The sequence below is a fragment of the Abramis brama genome, assembly GCF_963993115.1.
Source record: "Abramis brama genome assembly, chromosome: 24".
Classification (NCBI taxonomy): domain Eukaryota; kingdom Metazoa; phylum Chordata; class Actinopteri; order Cypriniformes; family Leuciscidae; genus Abramis; species Abramis brama.
In genome coordinates this window covers 4,503,464-4,528,117 of record NC_139986.1, presented here as the reverse complement: position 1 = coordinate 4,528,117, position 24,654 = coordinate 4,503,464, and the positions used below count along the sequence as shown (strand labels likewise).

General features: G+C 40.0%; 1 protein-coding gene across 1 annotated transcript in view; it reads left to right on the top strand.

The window, feature by feature from the left end:
- Nucleotides 1-24,654, top strand: part of adarb2 (adenosine deaminase RNA specific B2 (inactive)) — a 187,889-nt gene that overhangs the window by 115,852 nt on the left and 47,383 nt on the right. The window contains exons 2-3 of the mRNA XM_084102441.1: nucleotides 14,269-14,355; nucleotides 15,072-15,997. Coding sequence (XP_083958567.1) covers nucleotides 14,269-14,355; nucleotides 15,072-15,997 — 1,013 coding nt within the window. The remainder of the gene's footprint in view (nucleotides 1-14,268; nucleotides 14,356-15,071; nucleotides 15,998-24,654) is intronic.

Genomic DNA, 24,654 nt, shown 5'->3' with positions numbered 1-24,654 from the left:
TAGTTAATGCATTAATTAATGGTAAGTAATAAGACCTTATTGTAAAGTGTCAACCAAATATTAAATGATTTTAATATTGATTTTAAACTTTTGATTTTAACATTAACAACAAAAACAAAACAAAAGTTCAAATAGATGTTTTCTAGCTAAACTAACACTACCTTAATCCCAAAGTATTCTTCAGTTCTGATGTGAACGCCTAGCGTATTGGACAGTCGAAGTTGACTCAAACATGATAAAACAATTTTTGCTGTTAGGGTGTAAATGTTAAAGTAAGGTGCAAATTGAATGATGTAAGAAGTTAATATGGAATGCATACGTTTCCTTGAAATATGAGATGATCTTGTATTATACAGTTTGGTTGGCAAGCCTAGCTGGGAAGTGTTATATGTGAGAACGTGGGGAGGCTGTCGAGAGAAAGATGTGTTAGACAGAAAAAGAAAGGCACGAAGAGGGTTTGGGAGTGAGAATGTATCATCGTTGCATGGCGGTTGGGGACCGTGAATGACACTGAGAGAAATAGTAAACAAGGACGAGATGCAGTTGATCTGAGGCTAAGCGTGTCGAGCAGACGGAATAAAAGAGGAAGATCTGATAATTCGGCGTGATGTATGGAGCCGAGTCTCTGAGGTGAAGGGATTGAGTGTGAGAACTCGACTCAGATTAAAAGCAAACATTGTCACACGGAGTAACTGTTCATCTCAACACCTCCGCGGGTCCTCAGCTGAGTCACACGCACCGCTATTGTTAGCTGATGTGGTTATTACATTGAGTCCAATGATACCTTTGTTGTTACTGTGCTTGTAAGGTGTATTGAAGTCCACTTACTTTTGTTCTTCTTTTCTTATCAATAGATTTCTGTATTTCAATCCAAACTGCTTAAAGGTCTTACAATGATAGTCCACCCAAAAATGAAAATTCTGTCATTAGTTACTCTCCCTCACGTCGTTCCAAACTTGTAAGACTTTCGTTCATCTTTGGAACACAAATTAAGATCTTTTTTTAATGAAATCTGAGAGATTTCTGTCCCTCCATTGACAGCTACATAACTACCACTTTGCCATTTCAAAAAGTTCATAAAGAGATTGTAAAACTAATCCTTATGAATTGAGCATAAGCATAATTTTCTGAAGAGACTCGATCACTTATTATGATGTAGAGATTTAATTTAGGCTTTTAATCACATAGAAACATTCATCAACTCACATATCAGCTGTGTTAAACAGAAGCTCAAGCATCTTCTCTTGACGTGCGAGAACCAATGAGGTTCATTCTCGTGTTACGCATCACGTTTGAGCCTCAGCAAGAGGTTTGTTCTCAATCAGGTTCGGTTGAGCTTCTGTTTATGTTCGCTGATCAATGTTTATATGTGAATAAAAGCCTAAATTCAATCTGTTCATCATATAAAGTGATCGAGTTTCTTTGGACTAACCCACTAACTTTTTGAAGCATCAAAGTGGTAGTTGCATAGCTGTCAATGGAGATACAGAAACCTTTCAGGATTCATTATAAATATCTTAATTTGTGTTTTGAAGATTAACCAAAGTTTTATGGGTTTGGAACAATGTGAGGGTGAGCAATGATAGAAGTTCATTTTTGGGTGAACTGTCCCTTTAAGTGTGGTATTTTCAATCCTCTTGTTTGATTGGGCAAGCTACGTTCAGTGAGTGATTATTATTTTGAATTTAGTGGAATTTCTCCCACCAAAAAGTATCAGGACATTAAAAACATAGAGTGGATCTGGATTACGGCAAAAGTACACTTCAATTTTGATGTGAATGCTTAGTGTATACATACAGCTGAACGAATAGCCTTTCAAAGTATACAGCATTTGATAATGTGCGCAAACACATGCTCTCGACAGTTTCGTCTTTGTCCAATGTTTGTGCTATTTCACTCCAGAAGTGTTGAATGAATGTTTTTAAACTAGTGATGCAAGTATCTCTAAAACTCCTCGCACAAACATTCTTTAACGTCGCCATCTATTGCTGTCTTTTTCTGTGAAACATCGGCCCAGACCAGTGTTGCCACCTTGTGAACAAACTAATTTGTGCAAAAACTCACAGCGCATGTGCAAGTTGAGCGTACAGAGTATGACCGGTTAGACAAATCTGGCTGCACAAATAGAGTATGCGCATAATAATGACGAAAATGATGTCTTGCACACTGTACGCATGCCTAGCATACACATAAAAACTGAAGTATACTTTAGGCTTTACATATCACTCTATGGGTCCTATTTTAACGATCTGAAACGCAAGTATCAAGCGCGAAACACAAGTAACTTTGTGGGCGGGTCTCGGGCGCTGTTGCTATTATACCGGCGGGATAAATGACTCTTGCGCCCGACGCAAATCTAAAATGGGTCGGTCTGAAGAAGCTACATTATTCATAGATGTGGTTTGGGCGTAACGTGAAATAAACCAATCAGAGCGTCATCTCACATTCCCTTTAAGAGCAGGCGCGCTTGATCCATGGCGGATTGCTATTATAACGGCGGATTTGCCAGACGCACGCCAGGAGCGGTTCACAGCCGAGGAGACCGACGTTCTCGTCAGGGCCGTAAAACACAGAGAAGTGACATTGGGGATGGAGAAACCCAGCCAAATTAGCTTCGGTTAAACAGGCGTATAAAAATTTAGGTATATGTGTAAGCTAGATTTATGCCTATTTTTTCACATCTTCATGGACACAACAATGATTTCCCTCGTGTGTTAATATTTTTCCTTGTAATAATGTATGGTTTTCTAAAAATGAGAACTGCTGCATCTGTGTAGATGAGATAAGCAAAGTGCATGCGCGTTGTGCACACGCTACATTGATTATGGCATATGAATAACATGCGCAACGCGCCACTGACTTTAGACTAGGTTTCTCCTGGTCTGTGGCGGAATTGTTTTCTGAAACTGCAAAATAGCACCAGGGAACGTTTGCGCCGGAACACGCCTCCTCTTTTCGCTGAACCGCCCCGGGGAGCACAAGTGTATTTCCTAGTTTACCGACGTGCGTCTGTGGAGGGAAAAGTCCGCTGTGCGTCGGGTGCAAAATAGGAATGATACATGCGCCGCTGTACAAAGTCAATTGCGCTGGGTGCAAGATAGGGCCCTATGTGGAAATGGAAATTGCTGTCACTCTGCTCCACTCACATACTCCGTTCCAGACCGCATTTCAGCATGTGTTGCCTGTTGACATGTAGACTCTGTGAATAATTTGATAAAATTTCTACTTTTTTGTCCACTTTATACTTTAAAAAAACATATGCTTTTCTGCGTGTGCTCCTTGATCTTCATAGAAGTTGTAGCTCTTGGGTAACTTCGATTTCCACTGAACTTTTCAGTCAGAGTTGGCTAGAGGGCATTTCATGTGTGTGAATGTGTCTTCGTAGCGATATAAGCTATAGAAGGATACCAATTTCATTCTCCCTAGCACTTCCCGAATGAATCCTAGACACCTTCTGATGAAGCTGCCCACGGCGTGGATCCGCGATCAGTCTCATCTTGCCCTGACTGTCCATGTCGTCGCGACCGTCCGGGATGGAGGGATGGACAGAGAAAGAGAGCTGATCTCTGTCGGCTCTCCAGGCCCTGTGTCATAAAAGCAGGGTTTGATTTATATTTCTCACGATGACATCATCTAGATGCATCATCGGTATAACTCAGTCGCACTTTATCTGAGCAGTTTTTAACAGCTTAATCAAACTTTAATACTTCAAACCCAACCGATTTGTGTTTCTGTTACACCAAAAAGCTTTTACAACAAATCTAGCAAAAGGTTTTTTTTTTTTTTTTTTTAGCGGTATACTGCAGATGTGATGATGACATGGACCTGAGTGTGAGGAGTGAGACTGTGAGCTAACTGTGACAGTAGAGAGACTGAAGCAAGAGGGTTTTGGAGGGTACGTCATCACATGACATGCGGGATCTCTTAACATGAAGTAGATCTGTACGGCAACCTTGACGTCTGACAGTGATCTCTTTGGCTTGTCTGTTTTATATCTGCACATCAAAACAACTGAAATCACAGCTTTATGTAACCCTGCTAATAAAATCGTATAATTTGTGTGGTTTTATTTTCCCTGAAGTCCACTTAAAATGTCTGTCAAGGTTTTTTGCACTAAAACAGTCATTATGTAGTTTAATGAAAGTCCTCCACTCAACCAGTTACAATTCAATGGGTAATTTTTGGTTCTGTACCTTTAATTACTCAAATTTAAATGGCCTTTTTATGCTCGCCAAGCTTGCATTTATTTGATCAAACATATTACTGTGTACAAGACAGTAATTTTGTGAAATATTGTTACAATTTAAAGTAACTATTTTCTATTTGAATATATTTGTAAATGTAATTTATTCCTGTGATCAAAGCTGGATGTGCAGCATCATTACTCCAGTCTTCAGTGTCACATGATCCTTCAGAAATCATTCTAATATGATGATTTGATGCTCAAGAAACATTTCTGATTATCAATAATGAAAACACTTGTTTGTTAAGCAGTGATCCATATTTTTTTTTAGAAAACTGTGATGAAAAGATCAAAGTTCCCTGACGAAAGATCAAAAAGACCAGCAAAGATTAAAAGAACAGCATTTATTTATTTGAAGTAGAAATGATTTCTAGCATAAATGTATTTACTTTATTTGATCAATTTAATGTGTCCTTGCTGAATAAAAAGTATACATTTCTTTTAAAAATAAATAAAATCTTACTAACCCCAAATATTTCAACAGTATAGCGTACAGAATCGACACCTATACCCACCTTTACAACCTCTGACCGTTTGCCCACCCAGACAAATCACTGAGCCTCACTCACACCGGTTCCCTCCTCCTCCATTGCGACTCATAATGCCAATAAGCACAAAAGCTGATCTCATAACGTTAATTTAATCTTGTGTTGGATGGCTTGTGTTCACCCACAGCTGTTGTGGGTGTGCGATTAGGATTGGTGCCCGCGGACAGTGGCGTTAGCACCAGCTACTATGCTAAACCTCTGTCCCTGGCATGGAAAAGAGTAACACATGTAAAGCAGATGGCCGGTGCACTATGTCTTCTGTTGGCACTAATCAGGTGCTAAATATCACTCCGTCTGCTCACTCGGCCTGATCCTGGAAGCCATCATGCTTCCGCTTTGAGTGTTGGCATGTGTTGGTATGCTGTGAAGACTAGAATTTATAGTTCAATTGTTTTTTTGTTTTTTTTCGGGAAATCTTTTAAAGACTCCCTATGTTGAAAATCAAGTTTTTAGTTTTGTTTATATGTCTTTATGGTGTTTTGAATATTAAAGGTGCGGTATGTCATTATTTTTAGTTCACTTTTTAGTTCACACAATGCTACAGCCAGCTATTCTACCTTGAAATGTGTGTTCCGTGTCAGAATGCCAATTTACCCAATAGTATTTTGCCAGTTGGCTGAAAACACAGCGTATTGCAGACATGGAAGCCAGCAAACGAACTGGGTCAGAGATCGCAGATTCTTCCCTAAAAACCTAAAAAAGCCTTGACACAAAGCTCTATGATCAGAGGCTTAGTGTAAGGCTCGTCACTTTTCATTGTCAGTTGCGCTTGTTCCTGTTGCGTGTCCTCAATCTGGCAACCAAAGCGTCGAGTCTGAGGAGGCGGGGGAAACGACTCTCTCCACCATTTTGAATTTGGACTGCAGTATCCAGTTCAACTGCTAGCTGTCAATATTATATACTGCACCTTTAAGAGTAACCATGCATGTGACAGTCTCCTACCGTCACAAACATGTAACCAATCCCGTCAACGTGTTCAAAGTGTTTCTAAGGAATCTGACTTTTAGACGGCAGCTTTCTGACTCTGAGATTGCGAACAGGAACATGGTTTGTGTAAAAATAGTCCCACATTATTAGCTGTTTGATAACGCAATCAAGCCAAATGCTAATCATATCAATTATTGTTATGTGCCCAACATTACAAACAAAACGCATTATCATTCTGATACATCGACTTGTAGATGATCCTGTCTAATTCACTCTTCCTCTTCTGAATCACTTTCTGGTTCAAACATATATGGCTGAATTAAACTAATATTTCCACATTATACTTTATATAAAACTGAATATATGAATATCAGATAATAATATTCACCCAGGGGGCCTCAGCCAACTTTTAAGGGGGCATTAAAAGTATTTACTCAACTCAACTCAACTTTTATTTATAAAGCACTTTCAAAACCATTAGAATGGACCAAAGTGCTGTCCATAAGTAGGCTAATCAATAACTCTAAAATACATACAAACATTAAGTTACATTAAAACAAGACACAAGAGAATCAAACAACAAATCACTCACAGTTCTCAGACCTAATCAAACGCCAAAGGCTTGATTGAATAAATAAGTCTTCAATTCCTTGTTAAAAATATCCATGCCTGATGAGGTTTTTAAGGATAGTGGCAACACATTCCAAAGTGCAGGAGCCGCAACAGAAAAAGCGCGATCTCCACTACGCCTCAGGCGAGACCGTGGGGCGGTTAGGAGCATATTCTGAGAGGAGCGAAGGTGACGTTGAGACTGATAAGGAATTAACATGTCTTTTATGTACTCAGGAGCTTGATCATGTAGTGCTTTAAAAACAAACATCAACACCTTGTATTGTATTCTGTATTTAACAGGTAGCCAATGAAGGGATATCAATAAAGGTGTTATGTGATCCCGTTTTCTGGTATTTGTTAAAAATCTCGCTGCAGCATTCTGGACACGTTGAAGACGAGTAACCAGTGATTCACTTATGCCCAGATAAAGAGCATTACAATAGTCCAGCCGGGTTGAAACAAAGGCATGCACAACAATCTCCAAGTCCTTGTACGAAAGGATTTGTTTCAGTTTAGACAGTTTTCTCAACTGAAAAAAAGAAGATTTCACAACGCTGTTAACTTGACGATCAAAGCGTAATTCAGAATCGAAAAATACTCCAAGGTTCTTTACATAACTTTGCATATTGTTGGACAGTAGTCTATTATTTCCAGCCAGAGCATTCCCAAGCTCCTTGTTCCCAGACATAATAAACTCAGTCTTATCCTCATTTAATTGTAAAAAATTATTTGCTAGCCATCCCTTTACCTCAGTCAAGCACTTTTATTTTAAAGGTCCCGTATTATGCCCCTTTTCACAAGATGTAAAATAAGTCTCTGATGTCCCCAGAGTGTGTATGTGAAGTTTCAGCTCAAAATACCCAACAGATCATTTTTTACAGCATGTTTAAATTGTCATTTTTTGGGGCTTAGAAAAACGCGCTGTTTTAGTGTGTGCCCTTTAAATGCAAATAAGCTGCTGCTGGACGACCCAGGGGGCGGAGCTTCACGAGCTCGCGCTCAGTCTCTCAGGACAATCTCATCTCACGGAATGATGATAATATCAGAAACTCTCAGTAACGGTGTTCATTTCGAGTCGGACAATAATGCCTACAGAGTCAGAGTGCTGTATAGAGATGGAAAAGGTATAGTTTAGTAGTTTAATTACGGTTATTATAACGTATTTGTCATCTGCTTGTATGTATCCATTATATATTAATAGCCTACAAGTCTGCTGTCTGAATGATGATCAAACATATTCTGATGAGTTTAATAAAGTTTATTGTACATCACACAAAAGATGAAGCGTCAGTTTTACTTCAGAAAATCACCGTAAGAGCTGAGTAAACACAGTAAGTTATAAGAAGTGCGCAAGTACATAAACGAATTTCGGTAGAGTTGAGGGAGCATTCCTGTGGGCGGAGCTTAGTCAAAAAACGGTTCTAGTGACGTCATTAAAGAAGGAAGTAGAGGGATGTAGTCCAAACGGGCCGTTCGATGTAGGCGACTTCTGTTAAATAAAATATCTCGCTTGGCATTGAACTTTGAGCTTTATAATTTTACAGATATTATTTATGCTCTAACAGCAACATTACACACTAACTAAAGTTTGAAACATGGGATCACGAAGAACGGGACCTTTAAATGAATAAATTATTATTAAAATATATCTTTTTAAAAAGTCTAAATTAAAATTCTAATTTATTTTTATTATTTTCCCCTCTTAATAACTAATGTCTTTATTGAAGAACATTCAGCATGTGTAGCTTTTGGAATTACAAATTGAATCTTAGTTATTTCTTTAATATGTCAATATTCCCAGTTTATGTTCATAAAAAAAGTTTTAAAACAAGCATCTTTGTTATAAATACCTGCAATTCTGGCCTTGGATTGTTGTGTTGGACAGTGGGGGCCTTTGAGTCAAAAAGTTTGGGAACCCCTGCTTTTTTTTATGAATTGTTTTTCCACGAGGATGTTCCTGGTTGTTCCCAAAGGAAGATTTTGTCTGATTTAGCAAACTTTTAGGGACAAATTTGTCTCCAAACTTTAGCTGAGTAAGTCCAAATTCACACACACACACACACACACACACACACACACACACACACACACACACACACATAGATGGTTAGCACAGACAAAAGGTGTCTTTGCCAAGCTCCGGCTGAGCGGTCCGACAGAAATCCGATTCCTAGCGTGATGGCGAGACAATACAGCCTCCCTCATTTGCCACTTCACCGGTGTTTAATCGGTGGTCTCCTAGACAGAAAGAGTGATTGAAAGAAAGGAAGAGGAGAGGGATAAAGAGAGGGAGAGAGAGTCAATGATTTCCCCACTGCCTTTTTGAATAGAGTCTCTAGTGTCTCATCTGACCTGACGGTTATGAGGGCCATGGGAAGATGTGATTGGCTCATTACCTCTCCTCACTCCTAAAAGCTGGGAGGGGGGCGAAGCGCCTATCGTCTTCTGAATTTACACCGTTTCTCTCTTCTTCTCTGTCTCCCGACAACATGGCAGTCTGCCGGGCCTCTGCTTCTGACCTGACATTTGCTGTTTTATTTGGTTCAAAGTTGGGATGTCAAAAGTACTTTAGTTCCAAGTCAATGCTAAAATGTTCCAAAAATGTTGTTATCAGTCAAGAAATGCTACAGTACATGCTATTATTTGTTATATATTATGCTTTATTACACGGCTCTGTGGAATACTTGATTCTGATTGGTCAATCGTGCCATCCAGCGGTATGTTAACCGCTGAAAACAGATAACACACAGGCTCATCCGGGTTACTGAAGTCAGAAGCACTTTAGCTTGCTAGGAACGTTTTTTTCTTCATGGAAGTTTTGCATTTGGTGAGCTAATAAAATATTAAAACTCAAATCAATATTTTGTGTACAGTTATTTAATTATGCCATCCATTATTGTGGACTCGCTCTCCCTTGTTTCATACAAACGCAGCGGCTGCCATTTTGTAACTATTGTTTTGTACACTGTTGGATTATAAGACACAAACAGGTAAAATTTTAAAACCGTTTAATCGGAAATCAATATCTCTTATTTCCATAATTATTTATGTGGTGAAATGCTGTGTAATAAGTGGTATGACTGTACCGTATCCCTTAAATGTCCATCTAGCTTGAACTTGGCGCGCTAGCAACTGCTCTCTCTGCAGAATCTTTGCGTTTATTAAAGACCTAATAAAATATTTCAGCTCAGATCAATATTTTGTGTCTAATTATAGACACTTTGCTTCGCGTCGGGGTCCTCATCACGCTGTCGGGGGTTTATTCTGAGATAACAACCGGCTGGATGTACATTATCCCTTACATAATATGTATATATTAATAGTTAAATTTGTAGGAGTGTGCCGAATAACAAACTAGTTTTCTCTGAAATTTCGAGTACGAAATCTTGTATTCACTACAAGCGTAGTTCAGAGCGAATAATGGTTCGTCCTTCCTCAGCATGGCAGCAGTAATGGATTGCTTTTAAGAGTTCCAGATAGTTGCTCATATTGTTTGGATTCACAGACAGGCGAGTCGAAGTGCTTGAGGGTGACATGACAAAACATCCACCGGTGACAAGTGGCTGAGCTTGTCTTTTGTTTTTGATGTTGATCTCTTTCCTTTCATACTATCCGAAGCCTACCCAGAGATTGAAGCCTGCTGTCTGGCAATATCTGGGCTGTTTAAAAGACCCATAAGGCATCATCAACTTCCAGTTTGTAAAATGTGTTGACTTGTGCAGATGAATGTAAGTCAGAATCATGTGAATCATTCAAAACCATATGATATCATAAATACAAATACAACATTTTAATCAATCTAAATTTTTAAAGTTTTTTTCCTATTTTCATCGTGACCATTGTCTTTTTTGTTATTCTGTGACCATACCATTTTAAGTAGCCGTGTATTCTGTCCAAATTTAATAGGATACTGAGCTGTTACTTAAACACTGTACTCCCGTTCTCCTTTATGGGATGAACAACCTTCACATTTAATTTCCTGTAGGCCTTCTATGATCCTTGGTGTTGCGTCAACCATGTAACCTTCAATGGCTTTTTTAGTGACGGCAAAGCTCTGAGCTTGTTAGATACCGCTGAACTTGGAGAGACCTCCACATCATCGCTCTGAGTATGAGTGTCTGTCTCAGCACTTTTGTGATTGGTTGATGACAGTGATAGCACCTCCCATCACTTATTCATGCCCTCGTCTCCTCAGCCATCATTCAGGAAATGACACACAGGAAGCGTACAATGCAGCTGCCGTATCTTCCCTGCTATGTGCTGACACGGTTGTGCTATATGTGACCTATAAATCCTCCACACTTCTGATGGGAGGGAGAGAGAATCTCTTGACCACTGCTTGGGAAAGCAAAATAATTGGATTCCTGCTCCTTATCACACTCAACACATTACGAGATGTCAAAATTCCCTACTGCCAGGGCTTGGTCACGTTTCAGTCAAGCAAGAGAGATTTCTTATGGCTGGCTGATAGGTGAGACTGTTTTAAATTGTGTTATTGCCAGTCTTTGGTGGCAATAGTGAATGACACGTGCCTTAGAGTCTCGCATGATGGCATCTGGTGAACCAAACCTTTATGAAGTTACCATATTGACCTGTTTGTCTCATTTTATTGTGGTTCGTTGCTAAAATAAAACTGCACTGTCCTTCATTTAAGTGGTTTCACTTCATTCCACTTACAGAAAGTGGTGGAATTGTCTATGACTCTCTACGATGATGTGGAATAGACCGCAAACCCTTTCCGACCCTTGAAAACAGATCCACTTAAGTTGGTGATTGAAACCCTGGCCACAAGATGATGGCAAAGAAGATTTTTAGATTTTATGAAGAAATGCGACTGACGACTGAGTTTAGTGTTTTTCCATGTTTCCATGTGTGCTGTTTAGTTATGGCTGGGGCCCCGAAATGACACTGCCTCTGTTATCTGTCCTGAGTCAGAAGAGACCATCCCCCATCTCCCAATGATAACCATGTGCCTAGATAGGACTAAGGCCCCTAGGAGCCTTTGGGGTCCCTACCCTCAATCAAAATGACCCACCCCTACATTTCCATAATAATCGTGTGCCTAAATAGGAATAAGGCCTCTTTACATTGTTTGGAGTCAAAAGAGCCCATCTCCTTGTTTCTATGATAATCATGTGCTTAGATGTGACTGAGACCTTGAGGGGCATTTATGGGTCCCTATCCTCAATCAAAATGACCCACCCTCAAGTTTGGTTCCTAGATAGGTCTGGGGCCCCAGATTCCTCTATACACTGCCCTGAGTCAAGAGCTCATTCCAGTGTTTCTACAAAAATCAGGTGCCTAGACATCACAGGGGTCCTATATAGGATCTCTGTACACTGCTTTCATAGAAATATGAGTTTATATAATATTCTGGTGCCTGGCTAGGTCTGGGGCCCCCAAGTGCCTCTTTACACTAGCCTTGGGCAAAGGAGCTCACTCCCATGTTTCTATAAACATCAGGTGCCTAGATAATACAAGATCTCTACCCTCAATCAAAATTACTCACCCCCAAGTTTCCATAATATTCTGGAGCCTACATATATGACAGGGGCCCCCAGGTGCCTCTGCACACTCCCCTGAGTCAAAAGAGCTCTCTCTCATGTGTCTAGGTATGGCTGTGGCCCCATTTATCTTGTCAAATATATATACACAAAGAGACATACTAAGACATGCACTATAGACACAAACAGACGTGTACAGGAAAACACCAGTGCAATATTTAACAAAAGTTTTTTTAAATCTTTTTGGATGCATATTTTAATGTTAGAAGTAAAACTTTTTAGCTTGTTAGTCTTGCAGAACATTGCATTTAGATTCATGATATTGAATCAATTTTATTCCTATTTTCAATTCATTTTCCAGAGTTTAGGCATGGTATCCCTTACGAAAAAGAAGTATACTTCAAGTGCATTTTATTAAGTATACTTAAGTAATGTTCAAGTATATTTTAAGTATACTTTATGTAGTAAGTATACTAATATCAATGTGTACTTGTAGTAAACTTGTAACTTGTAAGGGACTAAATTGGCCACTTTTAGTATATAAAAGTAAATGTTTAAGTGTACTATAAGTGTAAGAGTAGTAAACTAAGTACACAACTAGGTTTCTCATTTTGTAATGCATCTGTACTACAAGTGAACTTATACTAGTAGTTTACTATTTTAATACAAGTAGTAATTTTTTTTTAGTTTATGAAAGTACACACTGAAGTGTACTCTCAGTAAACTACTAGTTTATACTGCAAGTATACTTTAAGTGGACATAACATTATACTTATAGTTTACTATTTATATATTACTTTTGCACTTGCAGTATACTACTATGTTCAAATGTAGATATTATTTTTTATACTTGAAAAATACCTTTAACTGTACTTTAATTAAAAAATATATATTTTATTAGCTTCATGCATCCTTTTTTAATCAACACTTGAATGTCGGTAAGTTTCATAAAGAAAGGCAACATTTTAAAGAAAAAAGTTTAAATCACATTTTTGTTAAAGACTATGCCTTGATCAGATTGAGAACGGTGATCAGAACACAGATGGAGTAGATCGAGTCCAACACCCCCAAAGCTTCAGTCGTTTTCTCTTCATGGGTTACGCTTCATTTCATTTGGTAATATTAAGCCGTTTTGATTTACACACTGTTTAATGTTTGATGATCACGTTATTTTACATTTGAGTGAGCAATCTTCTATCACTTGTTTCAGCTTCTTCTCCTGTGTTTTGATCTGGAGATTCTGTAGTAGATCATAGCAACCCCTACCGTATAACAGTGAAAACATGGATAGCTGGAAAATTCAGTCAATTTAGAGTAAATTCCTACACACTACCAGTGGACTAGCCTACACAAAAATTCAGATATGCAGAATTAGAAACATATCTGTTTTATATCAATATTCTAATCAATGTTTTCAAACAAGTTTCATAAGACTGTATATGAAAATATATGTAAAAGTATAGTATATTTAATAGGCTACTCGATCAAAAGAGTTAACACAACTACAAGCCAAGTATATTTTAAGTATATCTCGTTCAAGTTCAAGTACAGGCCAAATATTCTTGGACTTTTCTCTCAGTATAAGTCAAGTACACTGAAGTGTAATTTTAAGTATATTTTTGAGAAGTATATAAAATGTAGATTGAAAGTATACTCTCTTATTTTTAGTTTAAATGAAGAATACTAATAGAACACTTGAAAAAACTTCTTTTTCGTAAGGGATGTTCAACATGTTTGAAATGTACTTGTGTTCTACAGCTTTGTTTCTTGAAGAGCCATTCTATGGCCTCATAACTAGGTCAAAATGCAAAATAATTTAATCAGAATTTGCTTTTGTTATTATCCTCCTCTCTGAAGCAGACAGAACTAGAAAAATGGTTGCATGCCCCTCTCTGAATCATTACAAGCCACAGACCAATCATATGACCTATGGCGACTACCCTCTTTTTTTATTATTTTATTTTTTTTACTTTTGTCAGCTCATTAAAGTTATTGATCATTAGGGGATGCTGGGAAAGGTGGGATGCAATTATGAGTCCAGGCAGTTTGTCAATTCCCCACAGTCTGGGTTGAGTCCCTAATAGGAACCTGCACACACACACACACACACACACACACACACACGCACTGTGGATATAGAGGGAAACACGACTGAGCACAATTTGGTTTATCAACACCTCAACAAGAAACTGGTTTCCACTGCCACTAAGACCAGAAGCATGTTCTATACCAGGACGCAAACACTGACACACTGTAACTCTGAAATCGCAGTGAACGTACTTAGCTTTCACATTGGCCTTAGAATCACTTTTTATTTCAACCCTCTCTTTAACTTTCTTCTAACAAGAAAGAACCATGTATGTATGAATCATGTATGTTGAAACTAGTATGTGCTGGATTTACATGAACTTTGTTTTTGTTTTTTACCTTTCAGAGAAAATGAACATGTTGTCTGCACTGATCGCCCCCTTCAAGTACGTGAGCCCAGCGGCCAATGGCACAGAAGACGAGGACACATTGAGTCAGTATGGTTTAAGCCATTTATTTTAACCAAATTTTAATTTCAGAAATTAATTAGCTCAATTTGCAAATGACCATTTTTATATATATATATATATATATATATATATATATATATATACACTTGAAGTGGTACTAGAAGAGTGGAAGATAGTCAGTGCTGAAAAACATTTCAGTCCTTTTTCTTACAATTTAGGCTTGCATCCATGTGTTGAAGTTTATTTTCACAGATGAATTTCATTTGGTTCCATCACAACACAGTTGGGGTGTGAAATAGAGGCTTAAATGTGTGATCAGACTTTCACACACTGAAATCTCATAACTGTCTGCTCTCCTGCATTACAAAACAGTTTCTCCTTTGCATTGTATATGGTGAGATGATTTGTACCCACTTAAGTAAGGACTCCAAGCCAATTTTGTGGGAGATTACAGAGCGATTTGCCAGATAATGCCCCATTTTAGAGGATTTGTCCTCAGATCTTTACAACAGTTACGTAAGGCAGGCTTTCTCGTATGGAATAGTTAGGAGCAGCTGCTTTGGGAATGGTAATGAAATGTTTTAATATTAACTTGTATATGAAATGCCAGACTTTTCAACAGGTCATGTGAGATTATGGCACAAAGCAGAATGAAGTGGAAGATGGTCTCTGTAGCAGTCGTTGTGTTTTTTTGGTAAATTACCTTCTTGATAATATGTAATTTCTGCTTCCAACCTAGGCACCAGCAGTGCTGAGGTCAAGGAGAACCGTAACACGGGAAACCTGGAGGATTGCGCCATTGTTTCGTCAGACTGCCAATCACTCTTCCGGTCCGATTCGCCCAGGGACGGAGCGTCCGGCCTCAAGCGAAAGCGGCCTTTGGAGGAGGACAATAATGGACATTTGCGCAAATTGCGTCTGTACTGCAAGAAACTGGCATGGTCCGATGCACCAAAGAATGCCCTAGTCCAGTTGAACGAGCTGAGACCGGGTCTACAGTACCGGATGGTCTCTCAGACAGGACCAGTGCACGCACCCGTCTTTTCCATCGCCGTAGAAGTCAACGGACTCACGTTCGAGGGCACCGGCCCTACGAAGAAGAAGGCTAAGATGAAGGCAGCCGAAATGGCCCTGAAGTCATTTATCCAGTTTCCCAACGCCTCTCAAGCTCATTTGGCCATGGGCGGCCTGAGCAACCCCGCAGCCGACTTCACCTCGGACCAGGCCGATTTCCCAGACACGCTGTTCAAAGGCTTCGAGGCTGACGGCTGCCGCTCTGCCGAGAGCGAGTTGCTGTCTAGCGCCCTCCGTTTGCGCCACACGTTGGACTTGATGGTTGTACAGGCCAGGCAAGGAGATCCCTGCCTCACCCCACCCCCGGTTCCCATGGCCCAACCCAGCCCCGTCGTCCTGCTCAATGACATGCGGCCCGGCTTGCGATACGCCTGCCTGTCGGAGCGTGCCCAGGGCAAACGGGCACACCGCAGCTTCGTCATGGCTGTTCGAGTGGACGGCTTGATATTCGAGGGCTCGGGTCGCAGTAAGAAGCAAGCAAAGAGGCAGGCGGCTCTGTGTGCCCTGCAGGCGCTCTTCAACTTCAGGCTGGCACCTGAGGCGAGAGCGGGACACCGGCCCAGTAGGATCAAATGCCCTCATTTGCCCCAGGTGAGTGTGCCAGTCCAGCCGCTGGCAAGCCACCCGTTCCATACGGCGGGCCTTAATAACCAAAGCAGCAGGAATGCTGGGATACAGAACAGCCAGCCAAGACTTAATTAAGAGGGAGGAGATAATGTTTGGGGAGGCATGGGGCAGTGCAGATGGATTATGGGGGAGAGAGGTTAGGCTATATCGCAGAGCAAAAGGTGGAAGCGTTTTATGTTAGCACACAGGCTTTAACATTTACTTTGGGCAGGACAGGATGGCATATCTAGTGTAAACACACACACATGTGTGTACTTAGGACAGCAAAAGGGCCAGAGGTAAACAGAATCTATTCACAGATCTATTCAGACGGAAAAAGGATGTAAATGAGGCAAATTATCATTCGGGAACCTCCGACTCCAGAGAGAAAGTCGATGCGCCAACAAATGAGTTTTCTTTCTTTTCTTTTTTACTTTCCATGTGTTTATAGAGCTAAATTGCAAAAGTATTGTTATTTTGCACAATCTCTAGTTTCCTCATGTATGACATGGCAGTGTCTATAAATATTAATTCAATCTGTTGCCCAAAGGAGATTGAAAAAAGCACAGAGCAAATCGACAAACAATCCTCAGACCCATTCTTCTGTTATTTAGTCAAATATGTAAATAGCAATCAGACTAGGGAAATAGTGTGTGGGGGGGGGGGGTTCATAGAGAACTCAAAAATGTGTTTTTGATCCCTTGTGGGTCCAGATTGAGTCAGAATTGAATCAACTTATATGCTGTTTTATCCATTTTAAATTTGAATTACATGATATATATATATATTAGACATATAGCTGTCCCTGCCGTTTTCTAAAAGCAACTCACATCCCTGATTTACAGGGATTTTACCATATAGTTTTTTAGAATCGCTCACAAATGTATGCAGCTAATCAGTTTATTGTGTGGTGTTTGTAACTTTTTATTTTTCCTCCTCAAGTATGTGCATGTATGTGTGTATGTCTGCATCAGCTCTTATTTGTGTTTATGTGTGTATGTGTGTGTGTGTTTCTTGCGCTGTATTAGTATTCTGCCCCCTTCCTGCACAGAGCCGACAGGGAGAATGTTGTCTTTCCTCTTCTACTACAGCAGCCAAACAACCTGCACATGTTTGCCGGAGAGAAACTTCTCCTTTCTCCTGCTCTCTATGCTCTTTAAAAGGATTTATAAGAGGATTTGCCTCACTAGTTTAGTTCCAGAAATGCACTTCCTTGTGGAAATTCTTAAAAGTCAGACTACGGCGTTTGCTATTGAGTCTCTTAGAAATGATGATGGAAACGTGCACGTGAAATTAAAAATGTTCCTCCTTTTCCATCACAAAATCGTCCAGCATCATCTGGCCAGTGGAGCATTAATTTGTGCATGTGTGTTTGAGCTTGTATGACGGTTTCTCAGTAGTGTGGAGATCTGAGGGTTGGATGGCGCTCAAACCTCTGCCTGTAGGGTGTCTCGCTGTGCCGCAGGGCCCTGCTGATAGCAACCGCTGCCAGCTCTGCCGCTGTCACACTGCTCTCAAGACCACAGATTTTTCTCTTTCTTTCTGAAGCAACTGTGGCTTTCTTTAACAACATTCATTGCAGCAACTAGTAGCAGCAGCTTTTCTATAACGAGTATAGAAGTGTCATTTTTTTTGCCTATAAATTGTCTTCTGAATTTTTTTTTTTATGTGTATATATATATATATATATATATACAGTGAGGAAAATAAGTATTTGAACACCCTGCTATTTTGCAAGTTCTGCCACTTAGAAATCATGGAGGGGTCTGAAATTGTCATCGTAGGTGCATGTCCACTGTGAGAGACATAATCTAAAATAAAAAATCCAGAAATCACAATGTATGATTTTTTTTAACTATTTATTTGTATGATACAGCTGCAAATAAGTATTTGAACACCTGAGAAAATCAATGTTCATATTTGGTACAGTAGCCTTTGTTTGCAATTACAGAGGTCAAACGTTTCCTGTAGTTTTTCACCAGGTTTGCACACACTGCAGGAGGGATTTTGGCCCACTCCTCCACACAGATCTTCTCTAGATCAGTCAGGTTTCTGGGCTGTCGCTGAGAAACACGGAGTTTGAGCTCCCTCCAAAGATTCTCTATTGGGTTTAGGTCTGGAGACTGGCTAGGCCACGCCAGAACCTTGATATGCTTCTTACAGAGCCACTCCTTGGTTATCCTGGCTGTGTGCTTCGGGTCATTGTCATGTTGGAAGACCCAGCCTCGACCCATCTTCAATGCTCTAACTGAGGGAAGGAGGTTGTTCCCCAAAATCTCGCAATACATGGCCCCGGTCATCCTCTCCTTAATACAGTGCAGTCGCCCTGTCCCATGTGCAGAAAAACACCCCCAAAGCATGATGCTACCACCCCCATGCTTCACAGTAGGGATGGTGTTCTTGGGATGGTACTCATCATTCTTCTTCCTCCAAACACGTTTAGTGTAATTATGACCAAAAAGTTCTATTTTGGTCTCATCTGACCACATGACTTTCTCCCATGACTCCTCTGGATCATCCAAATGGTCATTGGCAAACTTAAGACGGGCCTTGACATGTGCTGGTTTAAGCAGGGGAACCTTCCGTGCCATGCATGTAGTTCCCGTGTAGTTCTGGGCTGATTTCTCACCTTTCTTAGGATCATTGAGACCCCACGAGGTGAGATCTTGCATGGAGCCCCAGTCCGAGGGAGATTGACAGTCATGTTTAGCTTCTTCCATTTTCTAATGATTGCTCCAACAGTGGACCTTTTTTCACCAAGCTGCTTGGCAATTTCCCCGTAGCCCTTTCCAGCCTTGTGGAGGTGTACAATTTTGTCTCTAGTATCTTTGGACAGCTCTTTGGTCTTGGCCATGTTAGTAGTTGGATTCTTACTGATTGTATGGGGTGGACAGGTGTCTTTATGCAGCTAACGACCTCAAACAGGTGCATCTAATTTAGGATAATAAATGGAGTGGAGGTGGACATTTTAAAGGCAGACTAACAGGTCTTTGAGGGTCAGAATTCTAGCTGATAGACAGGTGTTCAAATACTTATTTGCAGCTGTATCATACAAATAAATAGTTAAAAAATCATATATTGTGATTTCTGGATTATTTTTTTTTGATTATGTCTCTCACAGTGGACATGCACCTATGATGACAATTTCAGACCCCTCCATGATTTCCAAGTGGGAGAACTTGCAAAATAGCAGGGTGTTCAAATACTTATTTTCCTCACTGTATATATATATATATTATGTTGATTTAAGAATCATAATAATTGTTGTTGTTGTTGTTGTTGTTATTACTGATAATAAGATTATATGAATAATAATAATAATATTAAAATTAAGAGTGAATAAAACTGACAAGAACATGTCACCTCAGAATCAAAAGAAGAAAATTATTATGTATTATACATATTAAAAATGACTGCATTACAGTAATTGGAGTATAATTCAAATCACAACTTGGAATAATACAAATTAAATAAACTTTGTTTTTTTTTGCATCTGCATGGAGCTGATTTTTAAGAACCCACACTAAATGAAATTGTCCTACAATAGAATTTATTCAAATGCATCTGTAATATTAATAAACAGGAAATCAATCTGAAGAATAAACTTTACATTTTACTTGTTTTGGGGCATTTTTGCCTAGATTAATATCTGACCCTGATCCAGAGGCACTTCAGCAATGAGGATTTGGAGAAAAAAAACAAAACAAATATGAGATGAATAATTTGTTAAAATGGATTCCTTTAAGGCTGCAATGAAACAAATAATCTTGGAAGAGAGAAAGAGTGACAGAGCGAGAGTGAGATAAGGGTCACCTTTGGTGTGGAGTAGAAGGTCAGGGAGACTCCGGTGGGCGGCAGGCGTTTCTGGCACAGATGGAATATTTTGCAGGAATGGCCGGCCGTAGCAGTGTGATGCCCCAGGCAAATATGAACAATAACTTGCAGGCTACCCTTCTCCACCACATCTTAAATGAAAAATTGAACCATCATCCAGGCTGCATGCCTTGTTGCCCACATCCCTATGCCTCTTCACATCTCTAAATAATGACACACTCACACACATGCACACACACTCCCTGCAGGGATTTACCTGCGTGCTCTGTGAAAGTCAATATAACATTGAAGCAGTAATATGAGAGCCAGGTACGAAGCAAGACTTAAGTCACCCCAAAAATATCCATCGATCATGGGATCACAGTCCGCCAGTGTTTTTCAAAACTTCATTCCCAGCTAAAAGGACGCATAGGAAATTAGCGAAACCGTGCCCTGCGCGTACCTTCTCACCTGAACACTTTGTCTGCATGTCACCAGTTTCACGTTTTTATCAAGATTCCTCTGTTCTCAGAAGTATATGAATGCAGGACAAACTGATTTGGCATCAGGAGTAGAATGTAGAATGATTGCAGTGCATGGTTAGGTTGATTGGCCACTTAATCTCTCAGCGCAGTCACAAATATCTGCAGCGTTGCCAAGTCAACACACACACCCTGCTAAGACAGGAAAAAGCCTGAGTCTGAGCAGGCGGTCATGCAGGTCCTGACCGTGTCACTAGTGTAGTTAACCAGAGTATATGACTGAAGAAATGACCTCAGCATGCTGCTAGATATCAATCACTGCCTAATCATGAGGTTTGACTTCCAGTCATGTGCTTGAATTCTGCAGCTAGTGTTTAAAAGTGAAAGGTTATAGAGATTGATCTCAAAGAGGGTGTGAACGGAGAGGGATGTAAAAAGGCATGGTCGGGAAAAAGATGGGGATCGTAAAAGGTGGAGTGAGATAGGTGAAGGGGGTGTGATGGAGGAACAGAAAAGGGTGGGAGTGTTAAACGGCAGGGTCTGGAAAGGGAGGGGAAATATTGAATGTATGAGTTCTGAGTATGAGTAATGAGTTCAGAAAGGGGAAGGCAGAGTTTAAGAATGTGGTCTGAAGAAGGGAAAGTCAGAAGAAGAGGAGTTTAAAAGTGGGGTCAGAACGAGGGGGAGGGTTTGTGGGCAGGGTCAGATTGAGGGGGAGTGTTAAAGGGTTAGTTCACCCAAAAATGAAAATTCTGTCAGTAATTACTCACCCTCATGTTGTTCCAACCGCGTAAGACCTTCGTTCATCTTCGGAACACAAATTAAGATATTTTTGATGAAATCTGAGAGCTGGATCACTCCTCCATAGGCTGCTAGGTGACCGAAACTTGCTGGCCCAGAAAAGTTATTAAAGAGATCGCTAATATAGTCCAAGTGACTACAGTGGCTCAATCTTAAGTATATCAAGCGACGAAAATACTATTTGTGCGCAAAAACAAACAAAAATAACGACTTTATTCCACTATTCATTTCCTTCTCTCTGGGCCTCTAGTTGGTTCACGTAGTGTTTTTGCGCTGCGCGTCTGTTACACGTCACCACGTAGGCTCACAATTGGCCGACGCTGGTCATGTGTGTGATGCGTGATGACGTGTAACACAGACGCGCTGCGCAAAAACACTACAATAAAATAACACTAATAAAGTCGTTATTTTTGTTTGTTTGTGCGCACAAAAAGTATTTTCGTCGCTTGATATACTTAAGATTGAGCCACTGTAGTCACTTGGACTATATTAACGATCTCTTTAATAACTTTTCTGGGCCAGCAAGTTTCGGTCACCTAGCAGCCTATGGAGGAGTGATCCAGCACTCAGATTTCATCAAAAATATCTTAATTTATGTTCCGAAGATGAACGAAGGTCTTACGCGGTTGGAACAACATGAGGGTGAGTAATTACTGACAAAATTTTCATTTTTGGGTGAACTAACCCTTTAAAGAGTGGGTTTGTAGTTGGGGGAGTGACAAAGGGTGCGATCAGAATCAGGGGATGTTTAATGGCTCGTTTCCACTGAGCGGTACGGTACAGCACAGTACGGTACGCAATTATTTCTTTTTCCACTGTCAAAAGTTGTGAATGGTACCAAAATGCCGTACCACTTTTTCGGTACCCTTCCTTTGGGGTTCCTAGCACAGTGGTACGGTACTAAAGGGTGGAGCTAGACTCACTGCAGAACGTTAATTGGTTGACAGAGTATCGTCACTTGCGCGTGCTACAAGGGGAATGACAACATAAGAAGCGCCAACTGTTATTGTGTCACGAAATGTAGTTTTAAGAGTTTTTCAGGCAAGAATGTAGTTGTTTAAAGCTCAAATCTGTGGTTTAGTTATAAAGATGTATGAAAATTTGATCCAGGTTGTGAGATCCAGGCGATCACCGGGCGCTCGGCGCTCATTTACCCCACCTGGAACAGCCTTTCCTCGGCTAGTCCTTCTGACGTTTGCCGCTGACTCTGACGTCTCTGTAGTGGTTAAATGATAATGAGATATAGTTTGTCATGTTTATATCTAATGGGTCATCTTTGGTCTCGTGAATCTATAATTTGTTCCCTGGCCAATCGTTTTGGCTGAGGGCTAAGTGAAATTTCATAACTTTATATTTAGGCTATTTAACTTTACCGTTGTAACGTTAGAGAGCGGTGACTTTGTATGTTTGACTGAATTGTTTGCTTTATTTCTTATTGTATAGCTTCTTGTACTTTTCACTTTTATAATGGCTATTATTGATAAAACTGAAATTTAACAAAAAGAGACAGGGTTTAGTTGTCTTTTTTTTCTTCTTTTTTTTACAGTGAAGATGATCAGAGTACAAATGCACATTTTGCCTGAACCATATTAATAAGTTTAATATTTTTAAAATTTAAATGAAAAGAGGCAGGGTTGTGTTTTATATTTCGTTTTGTTATAAATAGGCTAACGTTATATGCAGTGAATATAATCAATACGCGTTGCCTGATCCACAGTTGTGTGGCTATAATGTTTAAGATTTCTTTAAATTAAAACAAAAAGAGGCAGTGTGGTGTTTTATAATATATTTCATTTTATTGTTGCCTAAAATGTACATACAGAGATAACCGGAGTAGCAGAGCGAGCTGAGTGACGCTTTCAAGAACGCCAAGCTAGTCCGAACTTTGCGTACTTGGTATTGAGAAACGCCTAATGTCGGCGCTTGTCTTCTTGTGACAAACATGCCGAGAAGCAAGAACAAGATCTGCTGCATGTCATCCATTGTTGTTTACTATGTGCTTTCTTCTTCTTTGCGCGAAAAAGATGTCAATCGCTTCTTTCCGGCATAGGCTACACCACGCCTGTCAAGTAAGGGTACTGTTGGTGGTGTAAACGCAAGCCGGATCAGGGTTTACCGTCCCACATCGTACTATACTGTATCGTACCGTACCGCTCAGTGGAAACGAGCCATAAGAGCAGAGTCAAAATGAATGTGTTAAAGGGCGGAGTCAGAATGAGAGGGAGTGTTAAAGAGTGCGTTTCAGAATGAGGGAGAAGGTGTGTTCGACTTGAAGCGGCGCTGCGTAGACTGATTGGCGTATGACATCAATGACAGTTAAAGGATGGGATCAGAGATGGAGAGAGTTTTTACCATCAGTAAGGGAAGTGCTGTTGGGCAGAGCCAGCTGGGGGAGTGTTAAAGGAAGTCAGAAAGTCAGAAAGGAGAAACGATCAGGGTGGAATGATAGAGGGAATTGAAGTGTTACATGGAAATAATGGAGGCAAAATAACATTCAAGAGAATATGAGATGAGCAAACTGAGATGGTCAGGTTCAATTTACTTAATATGCTCAACATCACTGGCAGGTTTTTTTTTAGCATGGGAATTGAGACTGTAAAAACAAACATGATTACATTAGCCAATATGCCTTTCTCTGTTATTGCATTGTTACATACCAAAAATAATATGCAAAACAATAACATCTAAACAGAAGAAAATCTATGATTGTTAAGTCGCTCTATATTTTGTCTGGTACGTTTCTCATGCCTTTGAGATTTCTCATTGAGAAATGACAACATGTAGGTGTCTCGCTTTCTGCTCCAGTGAATTATGCTGCTCTTTTGATATATGGATGCAGAAAGTATGCATGGACTTTGACTAATCTAGCATGGTAATTTCCCCAGCAGAGTGAATTAAGACTGTTTTCATACACGTGAAGGTGACCTTGTCCACCAGCCTGCCATTTGGTGATTATTTTGTCCCTGTCTTCTCTCTCTCTCTCTCTCTCTCTCTCTCTCTCTCTCTCTCTCTCTCTCTCTCTCTCTCTCTCTCTCTCTCTCTCTCTCTCTCTCTCTCTCTCTCTCTCTCTCTCTCTCTCTCTCTCTCTCTCTCTCTCTCTCTCTCTCTCTCTCTCTCTCTCTCTCTCTCTCTCTCTCTCTCTCTCTCTCTCTCTCTCTCTCTCTCTCTCTCTCTCTCTCTCTCTCTCTCTCTCTCTCTCTCTCTCTCTCTCTGTGTTTTTAACCCTCTGACTTAATCACACCAGATATAAACAACCCTCCAGCAGCCGTGAAGCAAAAATCATTAATTAAGACTGCCACAAAAAAATTAGAGATGGCAGGATGGTAAGAGAGTGAGAGAGAATACAGATTGCAAAGTGTGAAACAGAAATTATGAGCATAATTGATTAACATTATCAACGTCGACTAGAGGATCTCCACATCACAGACATTGTTTATTTTTTTAATATATTATTAAGAAAGAAAATAAAGAATATTGTTTAAATATATTACCAACATCAGTCTCCAAATATTTTAGATGAGATCATTTTCATTGGCATATTTACCA